At 40.8% G+C, this 19,747-nt stretch overlaps 3 protein-coding genes across 4 annotated transcripts; 2 read left to right on the top strand and 1 right to left on the bottom strand.

Moving 5' to 3' along the window:
- Positions 1–858: 858 nt before the first annotated feature.
- cd9a (CD9 molecule a) lies at positions 859–7,308 on the top strand. Of its 2 annotated transcripts, none has more exons than XM_034878817.1 (8): positions 859–1,100; positions 4,057–4,159; positions 4,292–4,389; positions 4,823–4,897; positions 5,057–5,158; positions 5,777–5,866; positions 6,203–6,286; positions 6,403–7,308. In XM_034878817.1, exons 1-8 carry the CDS (start codon positions 1,032–1,034, stop codon positions 6,466–6,468), a joined length of 687 nt encoding a protein of 228 aa, XP_034734708.1. In that variant the 5' UTR covers positions 859–1,031; the 3' UTR covers positions 6,469–7,308. The 2 variants fall into 2 exon arrangements, with proteins under 2 accessions (XP_034734708.1, XP_034734709.1); XM_034878818.1 differs by lacking the exon at positions 859–1,100 and adding an exon at positions 2,617–2,781.
- Positions 7,309–8,058: 750 nt separating this feature from the next.
- bbs10 (Bardet-Biedl syndrome 10) lies at positions 8,059–11,953 on the bottom strand. Its single transcript, XM_034878801.1, has 4 exons — positions 11,830–11,953; positions 10,538–10,737; positions 9,471–10,451; positions 8,059–9,317 (listed from the first exon to the last, which is right to left on the bottom strand). Exons 2-4 carry the CDS (start codon positions 10,717–10,719, stop codon positions 8,501–8,503), a joined length of 1,980 nt encoding a protein of 659 aa, XP_034734692.1. The 5' UTR covers positions 10,720–10,737; positions 11,830–11,953; the 3' UTR covers positions 8,059–8,500.
- A 1,386-nt stretch (positions 11,954–13,339) lies between these two features.
- Positions 13,340–18,817, top strand: syt1b (synaptotagmin Ib). Its single transcript, XM_034878822.1, has 9 exons — positions 13,340–13,709; positions 14,804–14,984; positions 15,944–16,119; positions 16,523–16,636; positions 16,780–16,947; positions 17,056–17,223; positions 17,598–17,715; positions 18,113–18,246; positions 18,339–18,817. Exons 2-9 carry the CDS (start codon positions 14,837–14,839, stop codon positions 18,543–18,545), a joined length of 1,233 nt encoding a protein of 410 aa, XP_034734713.1. The 5' UTR covers positions 13,340–13,709; positions 14,804–14,836; the 3' UTR covers positions 18,546–18,817.
- Positions 18,818–19,747: the final 930 nt, after the last annotated feature.

The raw sequence follows: 19,747 nt of genomic DNA, 5'->3' as shown, positions 1-19,747 counted from the left end.
GGCTCTAGTACTAATAAGTCTAATTTTTTAAATTTACAATTCTATCAAGATGGCAGTTTTAAATTTTAATACATTTTGGATAATGAATATTTGGTCCAGATCCTCTGCAACTCTTTTTCAAGAGATAAGTGGTCAAAGGACTGTTCTTTCTGGTGAAATTCTTAATATTGACCTGAACTATTAATAATCTTGTTTTCATAATTAATAAAGCTATTGGTTACAACTTATAAAGCCTTTATTATAGGTAATATTATCAGAAAGTAGTGCCAGTTCATTTAGATTGTCTGTGGATGTAAAATGTGATGTAGCCCACACTTCAGCAGTAATGGATAGAAAGCTTGATTCAGACAACATGCACACAATACACATACTAAAATATCTTCAAATAAACAAATAGTCAAAATGATGTTTTGAATAATAAGAGGTTGGCCACTTTGTGTTTGTATGTCTGTGTGTGCTGCCTGTCTGGGAGAGAGAAGCTCGTGCACCGTGTTCATTCATGTACAGTAGATTCAATCCGTGAACGCGCCGTTCTTATACTGGCAAAATTACGTCATCGCACAGCCCGGGGTGCTGCAGGAATTCGCGGTCGAAAAATCCACCTCAGGTTGCTTTTCAGGGCATTGTTGTACCGTTGTATGCAGGAAAAAGACACACGCTGAGCACAGATGATGGAAAGAGGTTCCCGATGAGAGCTACCAATAAATGAAAGTACTTTGTAACCTTATCTGAAGGAATAGCAGGCTACATATTTGTTTTTTAAATTTAGAGATATTTTTGAAAGCGGAGGGGAAACTAAATAAAGTAAGAATTTGTAAGAAATAAAGAGAAAATCTACAGGAGGTCTTGCCTTTGCAGTTATGTGTGGGGGCGGTCCACTACAGGCGCGCACAGCACGGCGCGCGTATCAGTGCCGGCGCGTCTGCAAATAACCTCATTCTGCATACTGGCTGTTATTTAGAAGGTCTTCTATTCCACCGTGGGTTTGAGGTGATACCAGAAATAGTGAGATCTAAAGCTGAAGTACCGCCATGGCTGCACTGTCGGGAGGAGAGATGTGCATCAAATACCTGATGTTTGCCTTCAACCTGGTATTCTGGGTGAGTTTGAAGCGAGACAAGGTATTGTTATCATAGAAAAATATACATCCTGTCTGTGTTTCATAGATAACTACATATGTACGTGTGTGTTGTGTGTGTGTGTGTGTGTGTGTGTGTGTGTGTGTGTGTGTGTGTGTGTGAGGGAGTGAGTGAGTAAGAGAGCTTTGCGTGCATGCGCATTCGTGTGTGAGCAGGATAGTGAATGAAATTATACGGAGTCCCAGATGCAGAATCTTTCCAAGCGTTCACAGCCTCGGTTACTTATTACTGTATATTCTAAGGAACCCCCAGAATTATTTGTGGCACTGCATGGCCACCACTAAACACAAAGTGCACGCGCAGAGAGCAAGCGGGCAGGAAGAATAATCCCCAGTGGCCAAGTGACCCAGATCCACAGAGCAGACTACACTTTGGAGTTTGCGCGCACGGCATTCTAATAATTGTAATGGGGGAGAGGGGGAGGGTACGCTTTATTGTGGTGGAGCTTGGGACTGATAATAATTAAGACTTCTGCTCCCTCACGTGATGTGAAAAGTTGCGGATGTCGGCGAGCCATACTGTGTGTATGTGTGAGTGAATCCTGGATATCCCATTGGCTATTTCTGTCCTCCTAAGCCTGCAGGGTGTGTCTTGTTGTGTCCGTTTGTTTGCCGTGTGTGTGGTTTCAGATGAGTGCTTTGACCTTCTATAAACGTTTAAAATATGTGCAGCTATAGATAGAGCCAAGGATAACCCTCAACTACAGGGCTTTCCCAATGTGTGTGTGTGTGTGTGTGTGTTAAAGAGAGAGAGAGAGAGAGAGAGAGAGAGAGAGAGAGAGAGAGAAAGAGAGAGATACAAAATTATCCAAGCAACAGAACCAATGTTGGGTATTCAAAAGATTGAAAGATGCAGAATCTCACTAAGTTGATTTGTAGAAAATCAACAGTGTCAGTGCGGAACATCAATTTAAGCAAGCAGGAAGATGACTATAACATGTAACTCTGTAACATGTCTGTCATTAAGAGTCAATACACACAGTAATCTGGTCATAACCCTGTTCATGCAGCCACACACTACATGACACAGATATCTGATCTCACCCCATGTGCAGCTTTTTGTCAGTGCATCAAGAGCAGAGTCCATGGACCTTGCTTTCAGTAAAAACAGCTTCTGGGAGTAGAAATGGGAAGTGGTCATATGTGGAAGCAGTCCATTGATTGTAATTACACAGTTCAGACACCAGAGCAGTAAATATGCTGCTAGGCAGCATTTTATGTCAACATGCCTCGACAGAGACCTCTGTGCTGCTACCACCCAGTTCATAAAACCCTCTAACCCACAACCTGCACAAATGCAGTAGTTACAGACACAAACTGTACATCCATGAGAATGGGAGAAAAGAGGCAGGAACACTGCCAGGAATTCAAATAGCATAACACAATGGAGGTCAGTTTTTAAGGTAACTCTTGCCACTCCCTAACTGAATAATCATGTGATTGTACGAAGGCGTGGTAAGGAAAAGGCATTCTCTTTGCACCACCTTTTTCAACTGACACCATTATGTTTCACTTCCTCTTGGGAAGAGTTTAGTTATTAAATACTCAAAGCGGTGCATTGTTTAGAGTGAATCAACATGGCTGTCGCTGGTGGAATCAAGTGTGTGAAATATCTCATGTTTGTATTCAACTTTTCCTTCTGGGTAGGTGTTTCCTTTTTATCTTTTATATTGTGTTATATTGTAGTAGTTGTTTGTGTGTGTGGTGTGTGTGTGTGTGTGTGTGTGTGTGTGTGTGTGTGTGTGTGTGTGTGTATCTGAGTGACACAGAAACGTGGAGAGGCTTTCTTATACATTTACACTTTTGTGGTTGCTCTAATCTGCCATTTTCTTCATGGAACATTTAAAAAGAATATACAAACAAAGTAAACACAGTGAAAAACGAAAGCACATTAGTATATACACAGAAACACACACACTATCTGAATAGGACAGATTGCTATCTTTCAGTTAGGCTTTCAAAGTAAAATATGCCCTGACTTTTCTATGCGGACAAGCTCTGTAAGCACTGTAGTGACACAATATGGCATCATGGCGGTGATTTCCAGCTATGTGTTAATGGATTCCCATGCTTTGTGATATTAAATAACTATGTCGATGAAGAAGGGAATGTGTGAACATTAAAAAAGATAAATAACCTTATTTTTTCTCTCTCCTCTCTGATTGTAAAACTGGTCTTGTTTCCTAGTTAGAGGCAATTTTTGTGGAAGTATTAATACTAGTGCACAGTGATTGGGCACCGTTACTATATCATCAGTTTCTTAAGGCACCCTGCTAGCTCACCTGGGGCAGCGACCTGGGGTTTGATTGCGTCGTTCCCCCTCTCTCACCCCTTTGGTGTCTTTAGCTGTCCTCTCAAAGAAAGGCCTAAAATTCCCTAAAAAATAACCTAAAAAATTCATATCACTTTCCCTTGATGAGTAGCCCACATGAACGCAGTGTAGACAACATAATAGTGTTTTTGAATAGTTAGATATAAAAGGAGGACTGTGGAAATCTCTTTCTGGACGGAAAACTGAAACAGAAAAAAACTGTAAGGATGAGACCTGGAGAAGGCTTCCAGATGGTCAGTGCAAACTCAAAGATGACAACCAATGCAACTGAGAAAAGAAGAGAAAATGTCTATAAAATTCAGGCAGCAACACGATAGTTATTTAGTGGTGTGGGGAAATCTTAATCAGCTAAATGAGTTGACAAGTGGAAAATATGCATAAACATGAAGATGACACATCTTTAAACAGTTGAAAAACACACAACATATGAACGTATAAAGTTTAAATGTAATTTCTCACCGTTATACCCTATAGTAAGATTTATCTGATTTAAGATTTAACTGTACAGTCTGACTGGCAAGGCATTTAGTGCTATAACTAATTGCAGTGCTGTATGTGACAATGTATGTATGTTTTGGTGTTTCAGCTTGCAGGCACTTCTGTCTTTGCCATAGGCCTGTGGCTGAGATTAGACCCAAAGACCAAAGGTCTGTTTGAAGGACCAGACTCTCCATATGTGTTTTACACAGGTAAGATGCATTCAGTCCTTCAGCTGGAACATTAACCATTATCATTTAAGCATAGGTTAAGTAAAGTTTTGTATTATGTCAGCTCTGAAAATCCCTAAGTATGCTTGTATTTATCGGATATTCTGTGTGTAGGTGTGTATATCCTGATTGGAGCTGGTGCTCTGATGATGGTGTTGGGTTTCCTGGGATGTTGTGGGGCCATCCAGGAGTCACCCTGTATGCTGGGACTGGTTTGTACCACTTTTATATGCTTCGTTTGACTAACATAAAACGTTGACTCTTTAACAGTTCCTTTCTCTCTGTCTGAGGGAATTGTGTAGTGATCTCACTCACCAGCACTTGGACTTATTATCCTATTCCACTTGAGCGAGTGTGGATTGGAGACTAGCCTTGGGCTCACTGAGAAATATCGACTACATTTATCATTGTTTACTGAACGGTATCAAGGCTAGAGAAGAGTCTCTCAACTTCCCTGCACTTGTTCCCCTCCCTCCTCTAATCTTCTTGTACTAATCTCTCATGAGGAGGAGCCTATGTAAATAGGGTTTAGCTACACTGACCTTACATGTTCACACATGCACTCTAAAGACATGCGCACATGCAAGCATGGAGGCACACATTCCCACAATCAGTTGAGTTTAATTTTGTCTCTCCTTTTTGCAGTTCTTCTTTTTCCTGCTTATCATATTTGCCATTGAGGTTGTGGCTGGAATCTGGGTATTTTCCAACCAAAGCAAGGTAACGTGCAAGTTCAAAGAATGCTACATTGCACTGTTCACAGATAAAGAAATACAGCAGTGAAAACCTAAAATAAATCACAAAGGTACGGCATTGGTAAAAAAAGTGAGTGATGCATGTATACAAAATATTTTCTCCCGTCTTGCTGCTGTGTTGCAGGTGGTGAATGACATCACAACGTTCTACATGCAGACCTACAATAACTTTAAGACGACAGGAGATGAGCGCCTCAAAGAGACTCTGCGAGTGATTCAAACCGGGGTGAGCAACATATGCCTCCTTTTCGCTGCTTTCTACCAGTTCAGACTGAATTAGAGCTTATCTTAAAGGAATTTGGCACAAAAGGTATTTACCAAGCAAATGCAATGGATTCCCATGAGAAGTTGTCTTTGTCACTTAGCAATGCTTTTCAAAACTGCCCATATCAAGTATTTTCCATAATGTTAGATGACTACAGTAGAAGTAGCACATTTAGCAAATTACCTTAAAGGAGAAGTTCCACATTTTAGGAAATAAGCTCATTCACTTTCTTTTGTTAGTGTGATTAGCCCATAAAGACTGGAAGGAGGGGGGCACAGCTAGACTCCAAAGGTCAACACAACTACCTGCACCTCTAAAGCTTACTAATAAACAAATTGTATCTTGTTTAATTCGTGCACAAACAGTTATGTAGAAAGGTTGTTTGAGAGAGAGGTAGTGCCCTAACTATTTCTGGGATTTTATACATGCAGTTCTTATGTGAAAGTTACTTAACTGGGACAACAAGATTTTGGGAACTAAAAATTGAAACAAAATGTTAAACACTTTAAAACACTTAGAGTTAGATCCGTGTTTTTCCTTCTGCCATTCCTTGATCTCTGACTTTGTGTATCTTTACAGCTGAAGTGTTGCGGGCCGACAGGTACTGTAGTAGATACTGCCAAAGACACGTGTCCCCGGGGAGAGCTACTTGAGCAACTCATTACTAAGGTACAACTACCCTGAATGTGTGCATAGATTGAATGACAACACAGCAAGGTACTTCTGTCAAGAGTTAAAGAAAGATCTGATCTAATCTGTCAGACATGTTTCAGCCCTGTGAGAGCTGGGGCAATTACTGTATGTCAAATACATAACGATGGACTGACGTGTGTCATGAGTTAATCAGTCTTCCCTTTGCAGACTAATTCTCTCAGCCTCCTTGCAATGTTACTATGGCAACGGTGGCTTACTGGAGCCTGCATGCTCTAAGGCTGTCCGTTATCTGTGCCATACCACAAGCTATGTTCAGCATAGGTTTAAAGGAATCCTGCTTGTGTGTTGCAGAGCTGCCCTGATGCCATTGATGAGGTTTTTGACTCCAAGCTACACATCATAGGAGGAGTGGGCATCACCGTCGGTGTTGTTATGGTAAGTGTGGGATTAACTGTAACTTATCAAATTCCAGTTTCTGCTGCCCTTGATGAACTCAGTGCAGAGAAAAGCCAACACAAACACAAGTACTGTGCATCTCCCTCTTTCTATAGGCGTTCGGGATGATCTTTAGCATGCTCCTGTGCTGCGCCATCAGGAAGTCTCGAGAGGTGGTGTGACACCAACCACCACATCCTCAAATTCTTGTTAATGTTGCATGATGTCATTCCTAGACTCAGTTGACTCTCCACTGCCAATAGAAACACTGCTTGTTCAAGAAGGGTAATCTAAGCTAGCCTGGGTGCAGATATTTCTGATTATTGCATAATACATTGGTTACAACTGTACATCTTACTAGGCTCACCTTCCCGGACTAGATAGGCGCGATGTGGTTATTAGGCCCAACTATAGAATATGTGTCATCTTTGCTTTAGTGGCAATGTAGTACAGAAATGTGTAATTTTGTGGTCATTTGATTGATATTAGTGTTTGTGAACTGCTAATTATCTAAACAAAAGATCATATTATTATTATATATTATAGTATACTGATCACATTTCTACGGCTATTACTTGGGGTCAACTACTGACGAGAAGAGTCATAAAATCAGGGCCATAAAAATGGCGACCACCACCACTTTAGCACAATACAGCAGTAGCCAATGAATTTCTACAGTCCTCTTTCTTACACCGAAGTCCAACCATGGCGACTAGTAGCCAATTCTGGTATTAGAGTAGCATCTCGGTTCCTTCGTTGTTACAATTCCTTTGTTCCTTCCTTTCTCCATCTCCTAACTTGCCCTTTCTAAAATCGCCTTTAATTTTTGGCACGTTTTGTAAATGTCTTCTATTTTTATTTGTAACGGATTTGTACATTTAGGTGGTTGTATGGTACATGTGGTTTGATGATGTATTTTATAAAGTTTTCATTTTACAGACTGGGTTGATTTACACCATATGCACTATTTGTTTCACTGAGACAAAAAATAATGACAGCCAATTAAACCAAAATGTACTGACCAAGTTCCGTCTGAGGGTTTTACATTATGGCATGCCATCACTCACGTAAAAGTCAAAAGAGCTGTAATTCTTTTATTAAGCCTAATCTCAGACAGAGAGTAAAGTTCATTAACTAGATAGCAAAACTATTAAATTGGCACATTTTCAAATTGACTCTGCTCAGAATGTTAGATTTAGCTGTGCAGGATATAGGGGGCATGTAAGGGTTAGAAGGGTGTAGGCGCCTTGATAAGACTGAAAACATCCAGGCTCTTTTCCATGTGTGCAGTGGAAAAAAACATTCTGAATACTCCCCGCGGCTCTTCCCTCTTTGATATTTGCGACCATGAGTCATGCCATCACGATACATTTACGGAAAATGTTTGATCAAAACTAGGGGCGCACACTGATTAAAGTAAATGCTGCACAATTATGCACGTCAGTGAGTCAGTCAAGTTATTTCTAATGACTCACTATTTCACCAAAAAGAGGTGAGAAGGGAGTTAGTGTTCCTCTGATTATAGCAAAAGGAAGTACACTTTGATTTGGCTGTTGACAGCCGGGTGTTGCCCTCTCAGACACCCCATCCCCCCTATTGAGATAACGCTGATTATAAAAAGGAGTGTGTAAATATGCGAGACGGTGTCTTCATGTTGTACTGTGTGTGTGCCTTTTATGTAACAGAATGCCTACTGGCCAAGGGAAGAGGGAAGAAAAGCTGAGATAAGAAGAAAAATAGGAAAATAGAAACCGTGATGAGAACTGAAAGAGGAAAGAGGCCAATATCAACATTTACTCACTCACACTACTTCACATTAAAACAGCTTCTACAGACTAAATGATTTGTTAACTGTACATTCTGTACAATACAGAAAATAACACTAAGTTGTTTTATGTTTTCTTTTTAATGTTGTTGCCAAACCTAGCCTTAATTCAGGACAGCTTAGGACCACCGTAGCATTTGATTGGCTTATTAACTGCACAACACAATAGTACTGACATAAAATGTAATTTAATATCTCAGCGGAACTATAAGCTTTCATTACAAATATATGCATCACAAATATATTTTGCCGAGGCAAATAGAAAAATACTGTGGCCATACATGCCATCTGCATTAAAGTGAAAATGATTTCCTCCAACTATTGAATGCTACCTGAGTAAGTACTGAGAAATAATGTTTATGGCTTTCACCTTGGGGCACAATAAAAGCTCAGTCTTCAGCCTCGTCCTCTGTGCCCTCCCAGGAAATGTTAGCTAGTCTGTGTGACGGAGTGTGTACGGCTGTGTGTGTGTGCAGCACGGTGTCCACACGGAGAAGACTTGAGACACACTGCAGCACAGCCACAAGCAGCTGGTATTTACAGGAGATAGATTCAAGGCCAGAGTCAGACATAAAAACTTGTGATATGTCAGTTTCTCCACAACAATGCTTTATTACTTTACTCCCCTCTAGAGGAGATTCACTTTTACCGCAACCCTGTTTGAGGACTGTGTTGTGTTCTTGTTTGTTTCTAAGGCTACAAGGGTGGGAATGATTTCGAATAAAACTCAGGAGCTTGGTTTGAGTCTGCAGGAAACGTCGCAGACTGTAGGAGTAAATATGTCGGGGCACGCTTAGTAGAGCATTTGCCAAGAGCTGGGAAACCGCAGAGAATCCCATAACTGTGTTATCAGAAATTGAGCATCTGCTGCCATGTTGTAGGAGGGCATGGTTTAAGAGAAATTCAAATGTGCCACCAGCAGATATAACACAGCCTGGCTCCAACACACACTGCTGGAAGGGAGATGCTTTGATGATGCGATTGTCCACATGTAAACATGTGCTTTTGTTTGGTTGCAAGGTCTTCTTTGATGCTGTAGTGGCAGTTATACCAACAGGCTCCCAAGTTGAAAGTAGCATGCGGATTGCATCTTGAAATGCACATGCATACTGGTCAGTTTGCCCTTCCCCTGGGCCACAAATGACCAGACTACAGGGTTTGACTGTGACCCTTTCCTCTGAATCATGGAAAGACACATGGACATACCTGTGGAAGAGAAAAAGAGTTACATTTTTACTTTCATGAATAAACCAGATAAGAAAATCCACGTATCTGTAATCCAATATTCATAATTATTTGTATTTATGTTTGTTACTTTGCATATGCGCAGTATATGAGAAAGAAAGAAAGACCTTTTACCTATGGGCTCCCAGCAGTATTGGTTTGCAAAAGGTCAGTGTAGCAACGTGCTCTGGTTCAATCTTCCAGCAGTCTGAGACAGGTGTGGCCGCACTTAGCTGGGCAAAGAGAGACAGCTCATCTACGCTGACACATTCCACAATGCACATCTCTGCCTGTGCAGCTAAAGCCAGGACAGCAGCAGACTGTTTCACTGCAGACAGGAGCACAGAGACACCCAAACTCTGCAGCTTTGCAATGACACACCCTAGTGATCTTTCTGACCAGGCAGCAAACTGCACAATACTACTCTCCTTCCTTGAATTCACCTCCTTCCCTTTCTCTCCACATTCCAGGACTAGCACCTCTCCTGCAGTGAGCAATTTTGGCTGCAGGCACCCAGTGAAAACTACAGCTTTAACTGGCTGGTGGTCAGTCTGAGGGCAGGGCGTAGCAAAGTCCCTGTGAATGACCTGCCCTTCAATCAAACGTGAACAACAAATAGGGAAGCCTGATACAGGTGTATGCAAGGCAGCAAAGTTGTCATTTACAAACTGAAGTGATGAGGACGGTAGGTCACTTTTGAACTTCCAGTGAGTGAGCATTTCACAGGTGAGGTTGCTAATAAAGTCACAGTGAGTGCGACCCAGACGTGAATGAAAGAATGTTCCCAGCAGCTTTTGGACACAGTGATTGATTGTGCCTTCTGGTAATTGTGTTTTTGAGGTGAAATCCTCCCATGAAAGACAGCATCCATACGGGACAACTTCCATGGCAATAATATCATCCAACTCCTCCGATGCAAATGCAAGCATTTTGTCAGCCAAGTGCCTGGCAGTGGAAGCCTCTGCTGCATCCCTGGAGTTATAGGCGTGAGACACATTAGGCTCCTTGCAGGCCGTTTTATGAATCATCCGTAGTAATGATGCCAGCAGTATGATAAAGGTCTTGGATCCATCGCCTGTTACGGTGCTGTGTTTCAAGACACACTCCACCACCATCCTAAAATAAAAAAAAACACAAATGCATAAAAAAAGAGAAAATGTCACTTGCAAACACTATCATAGTGAAAGAGTAGTGTGTGTTACCTGGCCAGTGGATGCTCAAGACGTAGCGCAGTGAGAATGCGAGTCCCACTACGGCTCAACATTGCCTGTCCTGTGTCTCGGGTGAACAACACCTGTCCTCCTTCAGGGCCAAAACTGCGGAGGACGACGGACTCCAACACACACACAGTCTGCAGAACATGTTCCAGGTGAAGATGCTCCATCGGCAGCTTTCCTACGCTCTGAAAGGTACACAGGCTGAGGTTTGAAAGAGGATATGCAAGGGATTGCTTGCAATTGCAAGTATCAATTGCATTAAATAAATATGTTTCAGAAACAGGTAACAGGATTCACAGGCCGTGTTCAGATACATGTTTTTGGCCAGCCATGAAAAGCAACAGAAGGAAATAAATATACGTATGCAGCAGAGCTGTACTTTATTTGACACGTGGCAGATGTCAATTATGGGCCTTTGTGTATATCTCATATTCTCTGTTTTAAATATTACATTAATTATGTACAAATTGAGATCTTACTTTCAAATGCAGTTCACAAAAGTATGCCTTACCCGTAATAAATAATTGATTGATAATTTCTATTATCTGTGTTCACAATATGTATCCACTGTATACAACCTAAACAGTGATTTATCATACTTTTATATATTAGTCAGTATAGTGTGAATAAATTTGCATGCGTGCAATGTAAATCTTCCGAGTATCTCCGGAATGAAGATACATGGATTAGACTTGTTGTTACCTTAAGATCTATAAATTGGCGCATACTTAGCTGTGGTACAGTAAAGTATACATTGAACCACCTGTAGGTTTTTATGAACCGGGGGGATTGCCTGTAATCATACAGCGTTACTACACAAGACCCAAAAACATTTGGACTCTGTGGCTTCTGCACTGTAACGTTACCGCAATGTCCATCAACCTCTACAACTCTACAACGCGAGAGCTGCTCCAATGTTAAATGGGCCACTGGGTGTTCATTTGTTTCGTTTTCATAAAAGTGAATACACAGCGTTTGTTATAGACGTACTGTTTTTTTTTTTTGGTAGGCGTTGATACACTCGGCGAACTCTGTTCTGATTAACGTTAATAATAACAATAACTAGCGCTAAGATAACTTCTGTATGGTTGACGTTAGCATCTGCTAGCTTGCTAGCTAGCTAAATCAATGTGATGAACTCGTCAGCGGGCTGAGCTTATTTTATTATAAAGCCTATGCATGACTCAAAAGCTCAACTTCCTAGCTGCCAGAAAAACAAAAATAAGCTATTCCTTTCCAAGAACATAACGATAATGCTTTAATCCGACAGAACTCACCTAACGCCACAGTCCAACAGCTACGCTTTCTCTGTATCCTAGAGACAAGGCTTCTTCTGTGGTTTGTTGAGTAGATGCAATTTAGGTCAGAGATGACTATTGCCACCTAGCGAGTCGAGGTGTGAGTTGTTTTCTTTCTCCACAACCAATGTCACTGTTATTCAACGATTTACACTGTATATTTTACGTGCAATATTACAAAAGCTATAAAGGACATATGCTCACTGCACATGGGAGGGTAACTTTAAATGCTAATTTGGATGTTAACATTTATCTGTAGACATATGTCCTTTCATGATCTGATATTATAACTTCACAGAGTTGATAATAGTGGTTCTAGGTGTAGACAATTACGTAAGCATATTTGCAGCACATATGCCTTTGACATGTCCCAGTAAAAGGAAAACGGGCTGGACTGGCTGGAAAACTGTCACATTGTTATGGCTTGCTGGAAAACTCTAAGAACGAAGCCATCATTTATATTATTAGTAACATCTGTGCTTTTCCTACAATGACAAGTCCAAATGTCTTCAAAGCAGCTTTACATTCCACTATTTACATCCTCTGTCACTATCACATGAGCTATGCAGCAATGTGCTATGCTTTGTGCAAATTAAAATCAGTGTATTTTTAGTAAATGACTTTATATTCAATACATTCTTTCAATTAATTTCATAGATATTTAGCATCCTTAGTTGAGCTAATCACCAAAACACCAGATGTATATTTATATATTTGTACCTGTTGAAAATAGTGTCTCTATATGTGATCACTGCTTCATCTGACTGAATTGTTGTGATGATGTTTATACAGTAATTTGTTCCCGGGTCTCCCTTGTAAAAAAGATCTTTATCTCAATGGCACTTTCTAAAAAAATAAATAAAGCTGAATTTAATATACACAAAAGAGGGATTCCTTCATGTCAGCTAAAGATTCCAACATGGGCTTGAGTCAGCTGGCTTCCAGACTGTTGTAATACAAATATTGAAATAGCACACTTTAATGAGGGAAGATTATAATTGATCTCAAATGTTTGTCATAAGCAAAAAAATACATATGTATAATGTATATTTTTACTTGTCATAGACACAGGATGTGTCAAAGCTTCCACTCCCCAGCCCATGCCCCAACCCCTCTCTTTCCCTCTGCCTATTCTTTACTTCTATACAGTATCTCTGTGCATCTCTGGTACCTCAAGGTGAACAGGGTGGGCCGGAACTTGATCTCTGTGTTGCTGCAGAAACCACATCCTAAGTTTCTAAATCAGGCAACATCATCTATACTTAGACAATATGAGACAGTTCTGCAGCTACTGCCAGATGTACAGATGCACACACACCAACAGAGCTGTCCACTTTGAATGTAAATGTCCTCCATTGCTGAACTCTCACTATGCTAACGAGCCTTTTAAAAAGCTATGTCACTACACTGATGAATATGCATCAGTGGCCCGATGAGGGTGACCTGTAGGGATGGGACAGAGGTCACCGGGGAGGGGGGGGCATCAGAAATAAGCACCCAACCCAAGCTCCTATGAGACCTGAATGGACGGAAGAGAACACATTCACAAGGAGCACACACAAACACACACACAGAGGGAAGCAACACAAGATTACCAAGCTGCTATTTCCACCAACCCCAACCCTATCTTATTCTACCCTCCTTCACCCTCCTTCTCTCTAGCTCCATCTTTCACACACATGCACTCTTCTTCTTGATGTCTAAGAACTAGTGGTACAAAAACTCTTCACTACCACACCGTATTCCTCCGTCTCTCGTGCCCTCTCTGGTCCTGTCATCTTTTCTCCTCCTCCTCCACCTCTGTAAGGAAAAGGAGTACTTGTGAGTCTGGACATTGCTGGGGGGACGACTGAGTAAAGGTATGTCTTTGGGTCCTTTTGCTTTACCGCTTTGTTTTGTCAATCAAAAGTACTTAGATTTATTTCTCTCTCGACTATGCTGTGTGGAAACTAACTGTGTAAACCTATGAACGCAGGGAAAGAATATTAACCCGGTCTGTGACGGTCATTCTGTGGTTTACCGGATACAGGCAGGGGTACAACAACATTATCATAGAGGATAAATTAATTTGTAACTCTAATTTCAGTGTTTTTTTTTGCTTTTTACTGAAATCCTTTCTTTTCCTGAGGGTTGAGAAAACGTTTGATGCCAAGCTAAAAACATGGCTCTCTAAAGATGTTTTTTAGGTAAAGAGCTGAAATGTTGCAGTGGCATTATATATCAAATACTGTCACTCATTTGCAACCTTTTAAGATCAGTATTTTTAGCTGCATTGACAACTGAAGTTTGGGGACCATATGGTGCATAAAGTCATTTATTATCACTCTGCAGCAAACATGAGAGAAAGACGCCAATTTAAACATTTTGTTTGCCTGTCTTTTCAACCAAAACAGACATAAACAGAGCTCAGTGTCTGCTTGGGTGTGAGATCACATCTGCTGACTCAAACCCGGATACTCAACACTTTTGATTTCTGCAGAATGAGAAATAACATCAAAACCTTTTTCTCAGTAGTCTCAGTAGTGGGACTTTTCTCTCATATACTGAGCATGACCTTGGCCCATGATTCTCACTCTGGGCCGCTCACTGTCGAACAGCAGTGGTCCACGTGTGACGCTTCAACTTTAATTGTCCCTTTCCTCTCCTATGCCTCTCTGCCCTCATGTCAGCAGGTTTTTGCAGACACAGCTGCTTGCATATCCTGTGTTCAAGTGTTAGTGCCAGGCCAGCAGAAACAGGAGAAGTCATTTGACACTTATGGTTATGCAGCGTCTATACGCAGATTATTGCTACAAATACATCTGATCTATAGCATTTATGGAAACTCTGTGTGTGTTTATGTGATCTGTCTGGATGATTCTTCAAATTAGATTAGTTCCTATTTCTGTTTTGCTGAAGTGTTATTATTTAAGGGCTGAGATGATATTTTTCTGAATCTCTGTTTCTCTGCCAGTTCAATTCTGGATTTGTTGTCACTCCTCAAATAATGACTGGGAACCGCCGAGCTGCCCCGGCTGCCCTGGGCACCCCCGCTACCCCAACCCACTTGCCAAAGGCAACAACCACCCCAGGCCAAAACAAATCTGGAGGCCACAGTCCCAACAAGTTCATGAGTGAACTGCACAGCATCCACAGTGAGTTAGACACCTAACTCATTCTCCATCCCAGAGGACCTTTAGGCAGGTCTGGTTTTCCAAAAATGTATACAATCAGCTTTTATACTATTATGCTGCAGCCATTAGAAATTTCTTCTTCAAAGATATAACATCCAAGCATCGAAGTTAAGTATATAATCACGGAGGTTTTTGGTAAAGCACATGGACACCAAAGTGTAATATACTATTGCAATTTGGGGGAATAAGTGCAGTAGCTTGGTCTTGTTTAAAGAATATAATGATCTGTGTTCCTGTTATCATTGGAGGACTGGCCTCAGACAGCTAAAATAATCGGATGGCTACTTATTCTCAGGAAGTACAAGGTGCAGGCAGGGGCTTTGTTTTCAGGAATGTGTGACTGAAAGAAGAAGGGTCACACTGCATATGAAAACACCAGAGAAGCATTACTCAAATGGGACAGATATTAGGTAGTTTACTTATAAAATGCATACAGGACAGTTGTCTCCCTGCTCTAAGTGCATTACCTGTGTGTATGGAAGTTATGCATTAGTTTAGACATGCCATAGTTGTTATTGTATATTGCTTGTAAAGTTGTGCAAATATAAATTGAAAAATGCAAGTTAAAGGTATAATAGGTAATGGATTTTTGGAATTAAAAAATAAATAATGTGTAGACTAATACTAAAGCAGTCCTCACAATCATCACTTATGACCCACTATTCGGTAAGTGTGCTTTGCTTTTTATTTTTGTGTTTTTAAGGCGCCAGCAGAGAGCCTTCAATGATGCTTCAGAACAAGAGATGGACATAACATAACACCTTACAATATATTTTTATACTGTATAACACTACCACAAAATAGGGCCTAAATATGTCCAGACCAGAATCAGCACCCGATCACCCCCTATATCATTGATTATACTGTGTTTTCACACTGTGTGTCCGTGTGTGTGTTTGTGTGTGTCTGTGGATTGTCAGTGCCATCATGGGCTGTTGCTGCCCTTTGCATCGTGAGTTTGTGCGTGGTGCTGTCGTGTGCTGTGTGTGTGTGGAAGAAGTGCATGAAGAAGAAGGACAAAGAAAAGGACAAGAAAAAAGGAAAAGAGAAGAGCAACGGAGGCTTTGACACTGAAATGGATGGAGGTTACAGCAAGGTAGGACACACACACACACACACACACACACACACACACACACACACACACACACACACACACACACACACACACACACATACACACACACACACACACACATTGTCCTTGCCATGTATCATACTCCTGACGCCCGGGTCAGGCCCAGTAAAACTGTCAATGTGAGTTTGGACTAATGGATGTTGTGGTAAAGGCTGAGGACTAAGATGAAATGTTTTGGAGGATTGCACTGTCTTTAAGGACGCAGGTCACATTCAAACAGTAAAGCAACTTTAGATGGTAACATTATCTTTGTTGAATTGTTTCTGACTGTGTAATGTTATACAATACAATGTAACACAGCACAAATATCATTCACTTGTAAAGCTATATTTTTACCTGCATGTGATCTGTGTGCGAGCAGCCACTGAAAGAGGAAGGTAATAAAGAAACAGAGCTGTCAGATGATGATCCCAAAGAGGAGGAGAAGCTGGGCAGGCTACATTACACATTAGACTACAACTTCACGGATAATACGGTGAGATGCTGCTATTTACAATGGCATATTTTTGCCCACTTTCTGCCAACTGTAAATGTCACAATTTGAATACTTCTCCTTGCTCTGTGAATTAGCCAGATCCTCATTTATTGTTATTACTTTCCTTTGCCATCACATTCTAGCTGATAGTCGGCATCTTGCAGGCTGCTGAACTCCCTGCAATGGATGTGGGTGGTAGTTCGGACCCTTATGTTAAACTCTTTCTGCTACCGGACAAAAAGAAAAAGTTTGAAACCAAAGTTCATAGGAAGACCCTTGAACCCAACTTCAATGAGACGTTCACGTTTAAGGTAAATTGAACAGCCTAGATAAATCAATAATTTGTCCTGACTGAGTTCACCATCAGCACATAGTGCATGATATGTTTCAAATAATAGTCTTTGACGTGTGTTCTGTAGGTACCGTACACTGAGCTGGGTGGGAAGACACTGGTGATGACTGTGTACGACTTTGACCGTTTCTCAAAACACGATGCCATCGGAGCTGTGAAGATACCGATGAGCCGTATGGACTTCAGCCAATCTCTGCAGGAGTGGAGGGATCTGCAGAAGGCAGAGAAGGAGGAGGTGGGAGCACACCGTGAGAGGAGGAGCGGAGTTGAACTTGAAAAAAGGGATGCTCAAAGTCAAATAGGATAGATTGTAAAATTAGTTTTCTTTTATTCAATCATGTGTTTCCGTGTGTTTAGGTAAAAAAGGTTACTGATGCTTGATGTTTCTTTGGCTTGACTAAAATCAGATACTTTCTCCTTTTGGTATTCACACCATATTTCAAAGCCAGGAGTACTGCACAGAATAGTCACCTCTGTCTCTGAAGAAGACTGCATTTTGTTGTGATGTGATATTTCAGCTTCAGCGTTTTGTTGTTGTAACTGTGAAGCCATACTTAAGTTCTAAGACAATTCCTCAACAACATACTCACTTCATTTTCTCTGCATTAGAGTGAGCGGCTTGGAGACATATGTTTGTCTTTGAGGTATGTGCCAACTGCAGGGAAGCTGACGGTGGTGGTTTTGGAGGCCAAAAACCTGAAGAAAATGGATGTGGGTGGATTATCAGGCAAGTCAAGCAGCAAAACAAACTGGATTCACAGATTTAAGTTAGAGCTCCATGTTACTAATTAGCTTGGGGTTTTCAGTATAGACATCTTCAGTGCCATAATAAAGTTTTTTTAAATACTTTAAAAAAAATGTTTAAGAAAAACAATTATGTCTCATTACTTTTTATAATATGACAGGTGCACCCTGAATAGCCTAGATATGTTAGCTCTGTTAGACTTATAACAACTATTTTTAGTGGTGTGTCCACTTTCAAGCATTTTTTTTTAATTCAGGGAAACTGTCAGCAGCTACTACAATAGATGTTGTATTTCACTGATGGAGATACTGCATCAGTGCCTTTGTGCTAGAGTTGTTGGTCTGTTACTCGGACATTAAACTTCTGTTCTCTCTGTCAGACCCTTATGTAAAGATCCACTTAATGCAGAATGGAAAAAGACTCAAGAAAAAGAAAACAACGATAAAGAAGAACACTTTAAACCCTTACTACAACGAGTCTTTCAGCTTTGAAGTGGCATGTGAACAGCTAGAGGTACATATATTTGTACACAAACACACACACACACACACACACACACACACAATTAGAAATTAATTAATTTGCGTGTGTGTTTTAATTCATAGAAGGTGCAGATAGCAGTGACTGTGTTGGACTACGATAAGATTGGGAAGAATGATGCCATCGGGAAGGTGCTGCTGGGCGGTAACAGCACTGGGACTGAGCAACGGCATTGGGAAGACATGCTGGCCAACCCCCGGAGGCCGATAGCCCAATGGCATAGCCTCAAACCACAGGAAGAAATTGACGCACTACTTTCAAACAAGAAATGAAACTGTGACCTCAGTGGGCTATGACCTTGCAGCATTTACCTCAGCTACTGTACTTCCACACTATGTTCTTACGTCTGCCCTAAAAAACTCTTAACTAAGTAAATCTACCCAATAACAGCCTGTTTTATCCTCGACACTATCCAAGTTACTCTTGGACTTTTAACCTTTTTGCTTCAGTAATTCCCTCCCCCTGCTTCTACCTAAACTGCTACAAAACAATTTAAGCAATGTATCACTATGTACAGTGCTATTAAACCAGGGTATTTTTCAAACCTTTGAGTGTTTACTCTCTTCTGTGCTGTTCAAAAACTATACACTATACACACCTGATATAAACATGATTAACCTGCAGAGGGAGAGAATCGAAAGACTAATGAAATGAGATCCTCATATGACTGCTATTAAGTGTATTTAATCAAATAGGAAATAAGCAGTAAAGTGTCACCCATCCTATCACCCATCCGATCATCCATCCAATACAGTGCCTTGCAAAAGTGTTAACTCTCTCCTTCTCTGCAAGATTCAGAATGATTCAGATTTCTCTTGGCACAGCTACCAGAAGTCTTACAACTTTCAGACAGGTTCCTCATGTCACATCTAAGCTCAGTTAGTGGCTGCACAGTAGCAGTCAGCCCTCACCGAAAAAGTGCTTATAACAGCCTTAAAGTTGTGTCCATTTCTAATACTATCTATGGTTTCTAGCCCTTTGAAACTGTGATTGTTTGTTTGTTTGGTACCCATCAAATTTAGTAAAAATCTGATGAGAGGTTCATGAGATATAACCTTTTTGTATTTGTAGCAGCACCTAGTGGCCAATGTTTGTGAAATTTGTATTAGAGCTTCAAAGGGTTTTACCAAGGAATAATCTAAAGTTTGGCTTTATTTCACATAATTTATTGGCATTTGGCCGAGATGTGGCAAAATTGGTGTTTAGCTACACAAATTTGTTTGTGCGAAATATGCGCAATTTTTATTCTATAAAAATTTATTTTTACTATTTGTCAGGTCAGTCTGGAGATGATTTGGGCCAAGTTTCGTGCAGATCAGCCTAGAAGGAGTTCGAAAATAGCGCCACCTAGTGGTGGAAGTGCGTGGTACACCGCCACCATGTAACTAAGGCTGCAGCGTGAGTTTCACGCGGAGACTAATGGAAAAGAAGGAAATGAAGGAGGAAAAACCTTAAATAAACAATAGGGTTCCAC

Source organism: Etheostoma cragini, chromosome 8 (genome assembly GCF_013103735.1).
Source record: "Etheostoma cragini isolate CJK2018 chromosome 8, CSU_Ecrag_1.0, whole genome shotgun sequence".
NCBI classification, from domain to species: Eukaryota; Metazoa; Chordata; class Actinopteri; order Perciformes; family Percidae; genus Etheostoma; species Etheostoma cragini.
The sequence above is the reverse complement of the archived record's forward strand: the minus strand, read 5'-3'. Positions and strand labels throughout refer to the sequence as shown.

What these genes read in the sequence shown, in the direction of transcription:
- cd9a (XM_034878817.1), top strand. Translation starts at nt 1,032, where the DNA reads ATGGCTGCACTGTCGGGAGGAGAGATGTGCATCAAATACCTGATGTTT. An exon ending in TCCATATGTGTTTTACACAG is followed by an intron (nt 4,160 to 4,291) that starts GTAAGATGCATT and finishes TTCTGTGTGTAG; the next exon opens with GTGTGTATATCCTGATTGGA. An exon ending in TGCGAGTGATTCAAACCGGG is followed by an intron (nt 5,159 to 5,776) that starts GTGAGCAACATA and finishes GTATCTTTACAG; the next exon opens with CTGAAGTGTTGCGGGCCGAC.
- bbs10 (XM_034878801.1), bottom strand. Translation starts at nt 10,719, where the DNA reads ATGGAGCATCTTCACCTGGAACATGTTCTGCAGACTGTGTGTGTGTTG. An exon ending in CTTGAGCATCCACTGGCCAG is followed by an intron (nt 10,452 to 10,537) that starts GTAACACACACT and finishes TTTTTATTTTAG; the next exon opens with GATGGTGGTGGAGTGTGTCT. An exon ending in ATACTGCTGGGAGCCCATAG is followed by an intron (nt 9,318 to 9,470) that starts GTAAAAGGTCTT and finishes TCTCTTCCACAG; the next exon opens with GTATGTCCATGTGTCTTTCC.
- syt1b (XM_034878822.1), top strand. Translation starts at nt 14,837, where the DNA reads ATGACTGGGAACCGCCGAGCTGCCCCGGCTGCCCTGGGCACCCCCGCT. An exon ending in GGATGTGGGTGGATTATCAG is followed by an intron (nt 17,716 to 18,112) that starts GCAAGTCAAGCA and finishes TCTCTCTGTCAG; the next exon opens with ACCCTTATGTAAAGATCCAC. An exon ending in TGGCATGTGAACAGCTAGAG is followed by an intron (nt 18,247 to 18,338) that starts GTACATATATTT and finishes TTTAATTCATAG; the next exon opens with AAGGTGCAGATAGCAGTGAC.